The 14,980-nt window shown below is 39.8% G+C and overlaps 1 protein-coding gene across 1 annotated transcript in view; it reads left to right on the top strand.

Annotated features, from left to right (window-relative positions):
* GRHL2 (grainyhead like transcription factor 2) overlaps positions 1-14,980 on the top strand; it is a 117,464-nt gene that overhangs the window by 94,151 nt on the left and 8,333 nt on the right. The window contains exons 10-14 of the mRNA XM_062568550.1: positions 696-854; positions 6,655-6,742; positions 6,826-6,965; positions 9,180-9,211; positions 10,680-10,774. Of these exons, the coding sequence (XP_062424534.1) occupies positions 696-854; positions 6,655-6,742; positions 6,826-6,965; positions 9,180-9,211; positions 10,680-10,774 (514 nt within the window). The remainder of the gene's footprint in view (positions 1-695; positions 855-6,654; positions 6,743-6,825; positions 6,966-9,179; positions 9,212-10,679; positions 10,775-14,980) is intronic.

Genomic DNA, 14,980 nt, shown 5'->3' with positions numbered 1-14,980 from the left:
AAAAATTTGTATTATGAGGCTTTCCCATATGATCAAAGATAAAAGAGCGTGCGTGAAAAAAGGGTAGGACTTTTGTTTGGCCACACTGAGTTTAAAATATGAGATGTCGGAAGAACAAGCCAGACAAAAAGATGACTAGAAAGGACAGTGCAAGTTTATTTTGGTTTGACTATATTAACATATAGTACAAACATACAAAGCAGGTTTGTAGGGTGAAACAGTCAGGGTTAGATTTGACAGCCATCTGAGATGTTTTACCTCAGATTATCCCTAGTCAGTTCCCAGAGACTGAGCAACCGTTAGCTGCTGGACCACAAAGCGTTGCACCCAAGGCACATCTTCTGGTCTGACTCTTCCTAAAAGAATCCAGCTTGAGCTCTCTGAAGCAGCTCTGTGGTGGGAACCAAAGCACAGTAAGTTGAGCCCAGCAAATGATTCATCTCAAACCTAAACTCCTGATCCAGTGATACACTGTAGAAGTCTGCCTTCCTATCTCAACATGATACCACCTTGACTGGGCTTAGGATGGAAGTGGGGAACAAATGCGTGAATTGTCAGAGTGGAGACAGTAGCTGAATTAAAAGCGTTTTTATTTTTTGTATCTGCTTTTTATGTTTCCCATTAATTGCCATGTGTTTCCAGAAGTTTAATAGTTGTTTGCACCATGTATTTAAAGCAATCTCTCTGGTACACAGATTTTCATCACAGTGAATTGCTTGAGCACGGATTTCTCCTCACAAAAAGGAGTAAAGGGGCTTCCTTTGATGATTCAGATAGATACCTACAGCTACAACAATCGCAGCAATAAACCCATCCACCGAGCCTACTGCCAGATCAAAGTTTTCTGTGACAAGGTAAGTGGAAAGCAGAATTACAATGGATAGAGGAGGGACATTGTTACACAGTTTATTAATATTGCTGTATTTTAGACTGAGTAAAAAGTTGTTTTTCTCTCCAAAGAATAATGTTTCATAGTAAAATTTGGACTAGCTATATTATAAATCTAACAGGTTATCACACAATTATTTTACTACTTTGCAGCCTCTTGGACCCCAAATCCTCAGTTTATGTGCAACAGCTGGACTACATAAGGACAGCATGATGCGACTCATGGTGTAGGAAATAGTCCTAATGTAAGGATCTCCGGAAGATCAGTACTGACCTGCTCATGCAAGTGCCTGGTCTGATGATCTATCTTTTAGTTCTAGCAGCAACGATAGGGAATATGTAAACTTTGAGGTAGAGATCTCTAATACAAAAATGCACTATTCAATAATGGCCTGTTAAGCTGTCTTTTGTGATATAGTAGAAAACACTGAGTCCCAAACATACAGCTGATTTTTTTTTTCAGTTTGGTTGCAAACAGTTATTTTGGAAGCTTCTGTGAGTTTTCTGCAAAAATATATAAACTATTCCCATTTTGCAGATCCGCAACTTTTTTTTTTTTTTTTTTTTTTTTTTTTTTTAACTTACTCTCTTTTTGCAAGATGTGGTCCTTTCGGCCCTTTTGCAGTAGGTTTCCCCACTTTTTTTGTGAGAACTGGTAAGATTTGGCTGTACTCCTCAGCTTCAGAACAGATCACCACTTAAATGAGTCTGATAATGTCATGGTCAGCTATAAGGACCACGAAGTAGGAACAATTGCTCAAAAATTTTATCTCAGTGATGTTTCTTAAATGTGTAGTATGACCACTTTCATTTATATTTTATATATGCCAGCCAGTGGACTTCATCCCTGCTGGAAAAGATTTTTTGAAGCAGAGTAGATGCTTAGATTCTAGTCAAAGTTCAAGAACCTACATCTATTTTAAGTGACTATGAAAGTTATCCAAATTAGTTTTCCCATCTTACAGATGGGAGTAGAAAGGCAAAAGGCCATGCTCCAGGCAATACATAACATTAACTTTTGAAGAAAGAAAGGGTAAGGGTTCAACTGTTCCAGGTCTTTGTGCTGCTGCTCCTTCCTCTTTTTCAGTTAATTCTCTTCTTACTGTCTTGACAACAGAATCTTGAGGGCTAATCAGTTTTATTACTGGAGGAAAAATTTTGAAAGTAATGAATGTAAATGTATGCACTGAGGTCTTCCTGCAGCCAAAGTGTTATGTTTTTAATTGTAACTTTGAATGACAAATATTTACAGAGATTTGAAGCTACCACTGGCTGTTAAAAGCTCAGTTGATATCAAAGTAACAAGTTGTTTTTATCTACCTGTTTTGGAAAAGCAATTAGAAAAACATGAATTATTTAAAAAAAGGAAAGAAATTCAGAGCACAAACTCCTCTAGGGTGACTGGTAGACACAACTGATAGAGATTTTGAGTAATAAATGTTCACTGCCTCTGTTGACTTAATTAGCGCTTCAGATTTGCTGAATAGGAAGCAGGAAATGAGTATTGAGACTTAATCAAAACTGTCTCAGAGTAGAAGAAAAGATTGCAAGGGTAAAGTGTTAAGAACATCAAAATTGTGTTGAAAGTGGGAACTGGACAGCCTGAAGGAATTGATAATGGAATATGTATCTGTATAATATAGATGTATGCACACGTACACACACACACACACACACACACACACACACACACACACACACACAGAGTGCTTTCTAACTTGGTGCAGAGTGGAAAATGAATTAGATGAAAGAAAATGAATGAAAATTATCTAGGTCAATTCACATCACAATTTGTGCTAATTGGCACTTTTGTAAGAGTAACTCCACTCAGTTATGATGGTGCCACTTTACTGACCTCAGGTTGTCACTGTGCTTTAATAGGTAAATAAATATTTGAAGACTCAAAGCTCGGGTACCAGCCAAGCTTGGATGTACATTCCTGCAGCACAGGAGCCATTTCGTGTGCACAGTAGCCTCTGTTCATGGATTTACTGTGCCTGCTTTGGTGAGGCCACAGCCCACGCTGCTCAGGGTGCTCTATCCCACCTACTGAAGCAACTGCAAAAATTCGCTGTGCTCCGAGGGAGATAGCTGACTGGGCAGGATACTGTTATCTTTTTCCGAGTTGCAAAAAAAAAAAATGGGAGGGCACTGGTTGTTCATGGTGCTAAATGGAGGGTTTCTCACCCAGTTTTTCTTCCAAGTCTGTTATTCACCCTCTAGTGACAAGGACAGGACTTGCTACCTATTTGGTAACGGCAGTGAGACTGCAGAACGCTGTTTTTTTGCTCTACTCTTTGTCACACTTAATTAAAAAAGTATTATGGGCCATTTTAAAAAAGAACAAACATACAATCCCTTTTATATATTTTAAAAGTATACATTGCATTGTTGTGCCCCACTCTGACAGCTGTAAAGAGAAATTCATGAGATTTATTACAGGAATTGCACAGTGAATTTTTCCCATGTAAATATTGAAATATAATGGCATTTTTGAATATTTATCTTAATTTGAAACATGGAAGAAAAAATGTTTCTGTGGCTGATAGTGTCATTATAAACGGTCTTTCTGCAGTGATGATGCCTCTTTAGGGCCAGTAGTAGTGTTTATAAATTAGCTTGGTTAAATCACAGGTCAATGTGCTTAGATACGTAGAAAAATGTCTGTTGATTAAATTAATGTCCTTCAGCTGAAACATAGCACAACTGTTGTGGAAAGACCATGCCTGAAGAACTAAAGCTGCATTTAGCTAAGTGGTACATATTATATGTATATGTCAGTATTTATTCAGGCAATTACTTATATATACTGTTCTTTTGCATGTAAGTTAGAGAGCATCACAGACTCAAATCAAACTTTCGCTTTATGTAGCATAAATGTATGGAAGTAAAGGCTGCAAAGGTTGTAATCATTTGCTTGCTCTCAGTTCATTCTCCAGTCTTGTCTATGTTTATTTTCCAGTAGGGAATTTTCAAGTCACTGTTATAGTGCTCATCTTGTTCTCTCAGTGCTAATTCTCTCTGCCCTTGCAGTCTTTTTATCATATGTGGATCACTTATGCTGTTTTATCATAAGACAGTATTATTTTTATTCCTTAAGTAGGTTGTCAGGGAAACTTGCTACCAGGCTTATTTATATTTATATATTGCAAGATGCTTTAACCAATGAGTATGAAAGAACTAGAGATTCAGAGACATTTTCATTTTCTATATGTCCTTAGCTTTGCTAAAAAGAAGTAGCAGCATTTGACTTGGCAAATACCATAGCATTGTTCTTCCAAATCAAATAAATTAATCCTGTTATTTTTTACTCAGGGAAAACTGCCCATTGTTTCAAATATATGCAGTTCCTTCCCTCTAGTCTTCAATATGGATAGTAAAATAAAAGCAGATTATTATAGGATACTGAGCAAATCTAATTGCCTACCAGTCTTCAGCTTTAGGGAGGAGAAAGCTGAAGTCTGTAGGCCTATTATATAAAATATGGAATATTTTAGCCTTGATCTAGAAAAAGTCATTCATGTGGGCTTCATAGCAGTGTTAGTCCTTACTGGGATAGTCCTACTGGATAGCCCTTAGCTGGGCTGGAGCTAAGCTGCTTCACAGCTAGCAAGACAGAATCCTAAATGAATTACAGACTTGGAGAACAAACATATCTTGAATCAGATGAAATTTGTAGACTGGGATTTGCTAATGGATGGTTATACAAGTACTAGACCTGTTGTACAAAGTCTGCTAGGCTGCTCCTAGTTCAGGCAGTTTCTGGGTGCAGAAGCAGCTGAGGCCATCCACCAGTGTGCTGGCGCTGCCACCAGGCTCTGCCACAGGTCTGGCTGCTTCCGCTCCCGCCTTCTGATGACCTATTTCAGGACCCAGCAGAAAACTCTCCACCACCCCTTTGTTGCTTCCCTGGAGGATTAGTGACTTGCAGTGGTTCACAGAGGTCCAGCAAGTGCTCGGACCAGTACGTGGGAGGAGCAGAGGGAGCACACCTGCCCTGGTGGGAGGGAATTGGTAAAGGATCTCAAGCCATCCCATGGGACTTCTCCCTCTGTGCCCTGCTATGTGGAACATGAGAGTGCCAGCCAAGTCCAGCTTCATGTTGTGCTGTGCTTTTTAGTGGTGCTGGAAGTGAATTATATGAACTGAAGTCTATAAAATGCTGAGCACTTCCTCATCTTGTACAGCATCTTCTAAAGGGAATCGTGACATGGATAAACACTGGTGGTTAGAAGTGGCTCTGTGCTCAGGGATTGCCTGCATCCCAGATGACCTGTTGATCTTGACTTGAGTAGAAGGAGATGGAGCTGTGGCACCTTCTTTTTCACATACAGAAGGCTGAGTCCTCTTCAACTTTTACTTTCCTGAGAGGAAACTCGCACTCCTGGCAGTGTACAAAATTCCTTGGAACATTCACCTGTTTACCTGAGAGCAATCAGAGCTGCAAAACAGAAAGGTAGGGCCATCACTAGCATGGCAAGGACACCACTGTGCAGCACAGTGCTCTCAGACATGTACCTTCTTCAAGACAGGGACAGTAGGACATATTTCTTTCTCTTCTGTCAAAGAACCTGAGGCCTTTAAAAGCAGAGATGTGCCCATAGATACAATTTTGACAATTAAGGGCATAACTGAATCTTTTAGAATTCAGGCGACTTCTGTGATTAAGGTTGGTATGAACTGGCTTGTGAAGGTGATGTTTCTGTTAGACACTTTGATGTTCTTTTAAAGAAATGCTTTTTCTTCCATCTGTTTCAACCTCTGGAAAGCCATTGATAGGTCAGAACCGGGAGGATGTCTTTTCTTGCATTTTTTTTCAAACTCAGATCATAGGCTCATGTATGAGCTTTGCTGTCTTGAGTGAATATTTTTGGCTTTGCTTTCCCCTCTCCATTTTCTTTTAAATAAACTTCTAAATTTAATCTGGAAAAAAATCTTTAATTTTGCATGCTGTCTGTCTGGGAGCATATGGATCTTTAATGTGCTTCATAATGTGGCTATATTCATATTTATAAAGTAAATTAGAACTTCAAAGGAGGCGTTGCTGCTTTTTATGTCAATAACAAGTTTTATTTTCTAAACTTGTTGGGAATATATTTACATAACAGAAGCTTGCAACTTCCCAGGAGTTCTTGAGGCCTACTAGGGCAGTCTGCATCGCTTTCAAGTTGGTTGAGGACTTATCCCTGTTTGAAATGCCTGTTTCTGTAAAAGCTGTTGTGTTATTAGCAAGCTGTTGATGTAGCTTTCTAGCACGGGAAGATCTCAAAGGCTTTTACAAAGCTGGCCATGATGGGGCAGTCCCACCCTAAATCCAGGTGGGTTCAGGAAAAAGCTTAGCGTAGGCATGATCTAAGATGATAGCAGTCCTGCAGGGGCTTTTTGTCAGCATGTAATGTGAAGAAGTACGTAGGCCTGAATGTGCCAGCCTTTGCTGAGGTCCTGGCTTCAGGGCCACTTTACATGTGACGTGGTACCACCAGCTTTGTGCTAGGTGACACACCACAGTCAGCAGTGGGTGTTGTGTACTGCCCAAGCCGTTGCTTTGTGGGTTCCTGCCAGCCATGAGGCATGTGGATTAGCAGCTTGCCAGCCCCAGCATCCCACATCCCCAAACTACCTCGGCGGATTTCAAGATTTTGGGCTCACCAGTGTTTCAGCATTTCCAGCGTGCCTGGTGCTGCAGTTCCAGGCACTGCAGGGGCTGATGCTCATATGAGTTCTTCATAGGATAATACCTGTATCTTGTCTTTTTTTTTGCATCAGGGAGCAGAAAGGAAAATCCGGGATGAAGAGAGGAAGCAGAACAGGAAGAAAGGCAAAGGCCAGGCACCTCAGGCCCCATGTAGTAACTGTGAGTAAGACAAGTGTTTCTTGTTTGGGCTAAGTCCACTTAACATGTTTTGTGTCATAATTACATGACTTTGATCTTCCCAGCAGCTGAAGGGAAGTTGAGTGCTCTCCCTCTGCAAAAAAAGAGCGATATTACCTTCTTCAAAACGATGACTGATCTGGATTCCCAGCCAGTTCTGTTCATACCAGATGTTCATTTTGGAAACCTGCAAAGAACTGGACAGGTAGGAGATAATAATGAGATGAGCAAGAGTCCACCTGCCACCTGGCTGCAGGTTTTGAGTCATGTTTTACAAAAACAAAGCACTGTTCCTGGTGACTAGATCATCTTGTCAGTTTTGGTAAATGTGGCTCTGGACTAGTCTGGCATTGAGTACACTTAAAAAAGACCTTATAGGAGACAAATGCCTTTTGTAGTTCTGGGTGCAAAAATGGAGTTTATAGTTCATTAACAACAGACTGTTTTGTGTTTTGTTCTGGTTTTGTCATTTTTATGCTAATAAGAAATACTGGAACAAATAATCAAGAGTTTTGAAATGGAAGATTGATTTGTGACTGACGGTGTCTTTTCTTTTGAAAACGCAGTTGGCTTGATGAAACGAAGTGCCACCTTGTGGTAGAAGAGATCCCCCTCCCTGTGATGGTTGAAAACAACCACCAAACTTAACAGTGTAATGAGGTCAAGCACTGGCTCACTAAACATCACTGCCTATTTTTGTAGGCATCACGTAGAGATCTGATAATTCATTAGAAGAATATATTTGGACTCTAAAATGTAGTAGAGGAAGTAAAACTCTACCATGCTACTACTAATGTTGTTACTGCTTACTGTGAGTTACTGCTGAAGTCAGGGAGTCATTATTGCCAGTAATTGTGACAAAATCTTTGCTGACTTGACTTTTTAAAATCTACTTTATTGCTTATGGGAAAATAGTCTGACAATTTTTAAATATGAACCTGCTTTTTATTATCCTCTCAGAGAGTGGAGTAAGATCTTTGCATTGTGTTTATAAAGACAAGTTGTGGATGATCAAATTTTATGTTCATCTTCCTATAAAATATGAAAATATGAAAATAATGAAGACTAAATGACACTGAATTTGAATTGTCATTATTTTAAAGCAGTCAGGATTGTGGTAGAGCAAAGCACAAAGACCGCAGACATTGCAATCACAGCTGTCACTGACTTATTCTCCAAAATTGGAAAGACTCCTACTCACATATCAGTGCTGGGTACCTTCTGTCCTCATGACTTTCAAATCAGAATGTGATTTGTCTCAAAACAGAAGAAGGTGGAAGCATTTCTTAGTACATGGAATCCTGTAAATAATTTTCTAAACTAACTGGAAGATGCCCAGTTTGCTAGTTCTTAGGCAATGTTCAGTCATGACTTTTAGTTATATATAGTTGCAGTATTGGCATTTCTGCTATCTTAAGCTTTTCAATTGTGTTTTATATTTCTTAATAGAAAAATGGTTTATTATGACAATGTTCTGTAGCCACTTTCAGTTCCTGGACTTTGAATAAATTACAGATATTATAGAATTCAACTTTGCACACACCCCTTTGAAATATTTTCCATGTTTGGGTTCAGAAGTTAAAGGCCTTTCTGGCTAAGCATTGAGGGTCCCAGTGAAAGACAAATGTGTTCTGAATTTTGCCAGTGTGAGTGCTGGAAATTTGTCCAAGGTCCCTCCCTCTGCCTCTGGCAGAGCCCAGGACTCTGGTACTGTGTCTTTGCCTCACGTTTACACTGTAATTCAGTAGCTGAGATGTTCGGGTACTTGTTGGTATGGACCTGCGTTTCAGGCATGTTGTGAGGAATTTGACTGTTTTATAAAGCTTTTGACAATGGACTGTGATTTTATACCTCTGCTGCAAATATTAGCCACATTTTCTGCTGTTATAAATTTGTTTCAATGAATGTAAATTATGCTGATTTACACTGAACAAAGATTTGGACTTTTGCGTCTATCCTCAGCAAGTGCAAAATAGATATGTATCATCTGTGCCATTAGTAATTGTATTTCCATTAGGCCTGTAGTTTAGTATTGGCCTTTATAGTTTAATCAGGTTTCTCAGACAGTATTTAATACATATAAAATCTCATGAGTGCCTTAAATCATATTAAGGGTAATTTAACTGAATAGTGATCTGATTTACAGGATTGTAAAATAATTGAAAAAATGATATAAACCAGAGGAGAGGACAGTGTCTGTCAAAATGCTTTGATATATTTCCATTAGGCAAAATTCAACAGCAGTTTTTCTAAGCTGCACTTTCTCTATTAGAAATATACATGTTTTCTTTTATAGAAGAAAAAGATTTTTTAACAGATGAAGAACTGCAAAACAGTTGTCGTCTTTTCTCTCTTTTGAAGTTACTCTGTTCAGCAGGTGTCTGAGCTTTGGGAATAATTTTTTTTTCTACCTTTCTAGGTTTACTATAATACAGATGATGAGAGAGAAGGGTAAGGCATTTATTGTTCCACAAATTTTACAGTTAGCAGTCCAAACCCTTAGAAAGCAGACCCAAAACACAAAGTCAAAAAAGATTGATTCCCTTTCTTCCCTTTCCTTCATATTCTTCTGTCACTAATTGTAGGTCCATAACATGTAGAATTAGTAGAAGTTTCTCTTCCGGTAACATTTTTTTTCCTTTATGTGAACTGGCTTTTTATAATATCTATTTATTTGTACATTGCCAAGTAAAATGGTCTGATGAGCCAGGTTCAGTATAGAAGCAGGACAATATATTTGATAATAAAGTGCCTTTTATATAAAGGTTCCCAAAGCAGTTCAAAAGCAATCTGTTCAGGAATTGTTTAGTAAAGCACTGAAATTTGGAAGCTGTTATATACTTATGTTACATGAAGCACACGTGTATATATGACAAATATGGGAACTGCAGAGAGAATGCCCAAATAGCAGAAGAGAAAGGCAGAAAGAGAAGGGGAGATCCTGGGGAGGGAGAAAATTGGAATGGGGAGCACAAAGTATTGGGCTTTGAAAGGACTGTGAGAACTGCAGAAAATCCCTAAAATAGTGACAGATCTATCTATCTATCAATCAGTCCAAGGGCTTTAATGTCCGTGGCTGATGTTCAACCAGCATTAACTGTAACAATTGCAACTCCCCTGTTTTTGGAAGTTGCTTGAAACTCTCAAATCTGAGGTTGCAGAGTAAGATGACTGAATGCACGAATATGAGTGCAAAACATGGCTTGCAGGAGGGAGCAGCTACGCACCTGCAGCTAACATTGACTTCCAAACATTAGGCCCTTTTTTTGCCTTTTGTGAAGCTCCTGCTCATGGTAGGGCTCACAGGATTTTGGGAAATACGGTGTGTCCCTATACCAAGCGTGCTGGCTGCAGTTCCCTGCTCCGTGGAGATGTGAGCCCCAGCAGGGAGCAGCGAAGAGGCTGCGGCAGTGGCGGCTTGAGGGTGGCAGCTCCCCAGCAGGGTGTATTGCAGCACCCAGCTGGTCCTGGCCCCGCATGCTGCTGAACTACTGGCTTTCAAGGTCTCAAGTATTTTAGAAATCTTGTCAGCATTTCCTGAGGCTGTCGCCTTGGCCAGAAAGGAAAGGTGAATCCATGTTTAAATGTGGGTTCACCTCCTTATTTAACTGTTACTTTTTCCGCTTTTCTTCCATAAATATTGAAACACTTAGGGACTTTGAGTTTTCTAACTCGTGTGCAATTTCAAAGTGGGTTTTCCTGTCACCTGTCCCAATCAGTCAGTCTGGGCAATTTGAGAGGCTTGGAGAGTTCAGATAGGCATCAAAAGCTAAATCCTTCCAGTTTTGGGTCTGTTGTTACTTGAGTAGCTAGTGGGGGTTTGCCAGAGTACAAAGTGAGTCATACATGTTGCTGATGTCTCCTGTCTTGTTGGAAGTGCAACTTTACCCTAACATGGTTTGTGTGGTGTGTTTTCTAGTAGCAGTGTCCTGGTCAAAAGGATGTTCCGGCCTGTGGAGGAGGAGTTTGGCCCATCGCCTTTGAAGCAAATGAAAGAAGAAGGTCTGAAAAGAGGTAACAGTCAATTCTCAAGTGTTAAAAATAGCACTCTAGGATTTATGCTCTCAATCTGCACAGGGCAGGGTTGGCTCAAACCAAGTTGGTTGCTTGATGCTAATGCAACTGTGGGGTGGATGTAAGAAGATAGCATTACACCTGCCAATATAAGAGGAAACATTTTATCAAATGCTGCTGATGATTTAAAAACAGACAATAAAAAGAAAATGTGTTGTGTACTATTTCCAGAAGAGATGAATAAACAAGTTTATATAAAATATAAGAAAGCTAGAAAATTTCTTGATCTTTGACCTCACTACATAGTTCATAAATGTTCTAGTAGCAAATCTATCATTGTTTATTTTTAACTTCTGCTCATCTTTTCTGTTCTGGCTGAGATCAAAAGCAAACATGAAAAATACACTGGGTCAAATACAGAGACAGTACACAGGCAAGCTTCTGCCGACTACAGTGAGATGAGCCTAACACCTCACAACTTTCCTATCCAGTCAGAAAGTTAATGCATGGTCAGATATCCTCCAGCAGACCTAACTGAAATGTTTAAAAATTTGTTTTCGTTAACAGTTTGTTACTGCCCTAAGTAACATTACCACACTCACATTTCATATTCTGTATTAGGAAAGTTCCTGTTTACCAGTCTGCTACAGTGTAGGCTAACTTGAGCAGAATTCAAGCAATGATTTAGGTAAAGCTGTCAAACTTTGCAGTGAAGGTAAGGTTGAGCATTCAGTGTTTTGGTCCACAACATATGCTTTGTGTGCAGTCACTTCCCATTTAGTGCTGGAGCAGTGACCAATAGGTCATCACTTCTTGCACTACTGCATTTAGACACTCCGAAGATTATTTGTCATTTCTTCAGTCTCATGAGTTCTGTCATATAAGTTTATTGGAGACTGCAGGAGCATGAACAACTCATATAACTCAAACTTGCAGACGTTTTGAGGTTCACCCATCAGTTTGTGAGACAGCAAAGTAACAAGCCACAGAGGTGAACTCAGTTGTTCTTAGCCATGCCATCTATAAAATGCCTTTGAGCTTCACAGGAACAGCTTCCCATGAGCCTGCACTTGCAAAGTTTTTCTGTTGGTTAGAATGGTGTCCATGAATCAGGGCAAGCATGCAACGTATACAACATGGAGGCAGATATCTCCTTGGAATAGATTTAATCTTCAGTTAATTACTTAAGGTCAGCACTGGCCACAGACTTATGTCTGGTTGTCCTGAAGTCCTGACCCAATTCACCTGATCAGCATGGGCTCCATCAAGCAGAAGGGGACAGCTGTGTAAAGAACTTCTCCTGCAATTTCACCTGGATTTCCCAGCCAGAAGCGTGGAGAGCTGCCAGCAAGGAGAGATTGGTTTGCTTTGATTATTCCTCTCCTATGCTGTATTAAATTGTATTAACATCATGCAGGAATTGCAGCAATTTCAAGGGGAAGATTTGAAAGAAAAAATGTTTTTCAGCTGGTGACAAAACTATGTTGAATAATTAAATGCAGCAGAGGCATGGAATCAGGGAAGCTGGAGGATGCTCTGTTCACATCCCCTTCCTGTTCAGTGCTTCTTGCAACGTGGACTGTGTTGGCAGGCAGCCAAGCCCCTTCAGCTTGGCCTTTGCTCTGATGAACTTCCTGCCATTAGGAACCCCACATCTGGAATTGTGTAAATGGAGCGTAGCACAGCTGAGGCTACCTATTTGACCATACTATCTTTGCCACAGAATTCACTGGATAATAAAATGTTTTGCTATTTTTCCCAGGCTGAGCCATGCTAAAAGCCCCTTTCCTCCCAGATATATTTGGTACAGTAGAATCAATAACTCCAAAGGACTGATATAGATGGGGCACTGGTGTAATATGTAAGAAAGGTATGTGTTCTGTATTAAATATATTAAAGAGAATGTAATCCAAAGTCGTTATCAGAGCCACTCAAGTTAGTAGCATCCAGTGAAGAGCCAAGCCCAGCTGAGGAAGTGAAGTGGTGCATAGTGTTGCCTTGTGCAATTTCAGCTCTGCCTGTTGGATCTCATTGTAATACTGTCCAGTGGAAGCAAAAGTATTAATGGACCACCCTCAAGAGAGATCTGAAGGGGTTTACAAACCGTCAGTAAAACAAAGTTCATGTTCTCACACAGCTAGCTGCATCCTTTTGAATTTATGTCTTTCATCTCCTTGAGCTCTAGGGGAGGTAGAAGTGCCCAACACAGAAATGTAAAGTATGTTAAGCTGTACCAGCTGTGCAGCACAGCTTGTTGCTTGGCTAGGCTTGTGGCCTTTTCCTGTTTTGAGTTCTCGCTAATAGTTTTCAAATCACTTTTCCTTTCAGATTTGATTGGAGTTTCCCATTAATTATGAATCTAGCAGCTGTGTTACAGACCAGGGAGATTTCCAGCCCTGTAAGCCTCAGCCTGAAGAATGACATATTTTTTTTCTAGCTTTTGTCTCTCAGAAAAGTTAAATTAAATTACTCTTAACATATTTTGGATTAATAAGACTTATGGTTAGGTGAACTGCACCTATGGAGAACATAATTCACTCTGTAGCTCTGTCTAGCTAGAACATTTGTATCTGGGAAATTAGTGAAAACTACAAATATGGAAAAGGAAAGCTGGCTACTAGTCTTTTCTAAATGCCACATCTCCTTCCAGAGGCTATTTCTCAAAGAGTTTAGTAGTTGGGCTTTAGCTCATATTATCAGTCTGGTTAGGCACTGGTAGTACCTGGACTCAGACATGGCTCATGGCAGAAGATCTTAGTGTTCCATCATGTTTCTAGTTTCTTTTTTTACCACATACCCGTTGCTTGTTTTCTGCCATGGCAGATTTGCCAATCATGAGCCAAGCAGTTAAACTTTTTAAAAGAGATAACTAGCATTGTTCTTCTGTATTCACTTTTAAATCCCTAGTTTAGTGGCCTGGCTTCCAAAAATCTCCCCAGATGCAGCAAACTCCCTTGACTTCAGCAAAAGCTAGTTGCCACTCTTCAGTTTTCTAAATCTGGCTACTTCATAGGCAGCTAAATATAAATTGATCACCTCCATCTCTTGCAACTCTTTTTAACATCTAAGGAGCATTAGGGAGCTCAGTGACCTTCACTGCTGGCAAGAATGTTTAGAACTGAAACCAGGTAGTGTAGAGGTTAGACAAATTTGAATTTATCTGATTTGCTCTCAAAAAATAGCTCACTGCCTGGTACAAAATATTTTTTTCCAAATATTACAATCTGTATTTTTAAAGCAAGACCATCCAAATGACATGAACATGATGACAGCAGGATCAGAGGGCATATAAGTACTAGTTGTGTCACATCACCATAGTCATGGCTTGACGTTCGGTGGCAATCCTGTTGAGCCCAATCAAATCATTGCTGTCCCTTTCCCTCCTCGCTGACTTCTTCTCCCGCTGTAGGCCATCCTTTCCGTTGTGCTAGCACAAACGTTTATGGGGCTTTATAAACTGAAGTGATGACCTTATCTGTCTGAAGAACAACCACCAAAAGGGTTACTCTTTTTACTTTATTCTGCTCTTTGAGACAGTTCACTGTCCAGGAAAATTCATAGAGACAGGCCAGAATAGCAAAGCATAAGGGCAGGAATAAGTCAGGGACTTCTTAAGCCATCATTGTCACCAAAAGTCATTTATGGAAGAGTGCCCTAGGGAGTCAAAGCCGGAGTTTTCACACCTGTCAAGGGAAAAAAAAATATATCAAACCCCCATATGTTTACTAATCCTGGCTTTCTGTGTGTATAACAGTGATTCAAGTTCCCCATTATCCTTGTAATGGATCTTTCATTCAACATAATATTCTCTGGCAAGCCAAGCACAACAGAGAGATTTAAAGCTCAGCACTTGTATAATGTCCCTTACTTTAACCTCAGACTGAGTGATTATTCCTTCTTTCAAATACATGTTTGTAATTATTAAGGCTGGCAGATGGTCCAGATGTTTGAAAGGCTGGAAGTCACAGGACAGCACTCAGTCACAAGAGAATTATTAAATTAGTAAAAATGTTAGTCTAGGTAAAACTAGCAGCTTGAGTGAGTGCTTGCTCATAAAGTAAACATTTCAAAACCAAAAAAGGTTAACAACTGCTTTGATTTTTTTTTGTTCTCTTTATATACTGACAATTATTTGAGTGGTGACCCGAAGTTACCTCATCTTCTAAGTCTCTTACCTTAAAAAGGGCACTATCAGGCAGGTCCCAA

The sequence above is a fragment of the Rhea pennata genome, chromosome 2, assembly GCF_028389875.1.
Source record: "Rhea pennata isolate bPtePen1 chromosome 2, bPtePen1.pri, whole genome shotgun sequence".
NCBI classification, from domain to species: domain Eukaryota; kingdom Metazoa; phylum Chordata; class Aves; order Rheiformes; family Rheidae; genus Rhea; species Rhea pennata.
The sequence above is the reverse complement of the archived record's forward strand: the minus strand, read 5'-3'. Positions and strand labels throughout refer to the sequence as shown.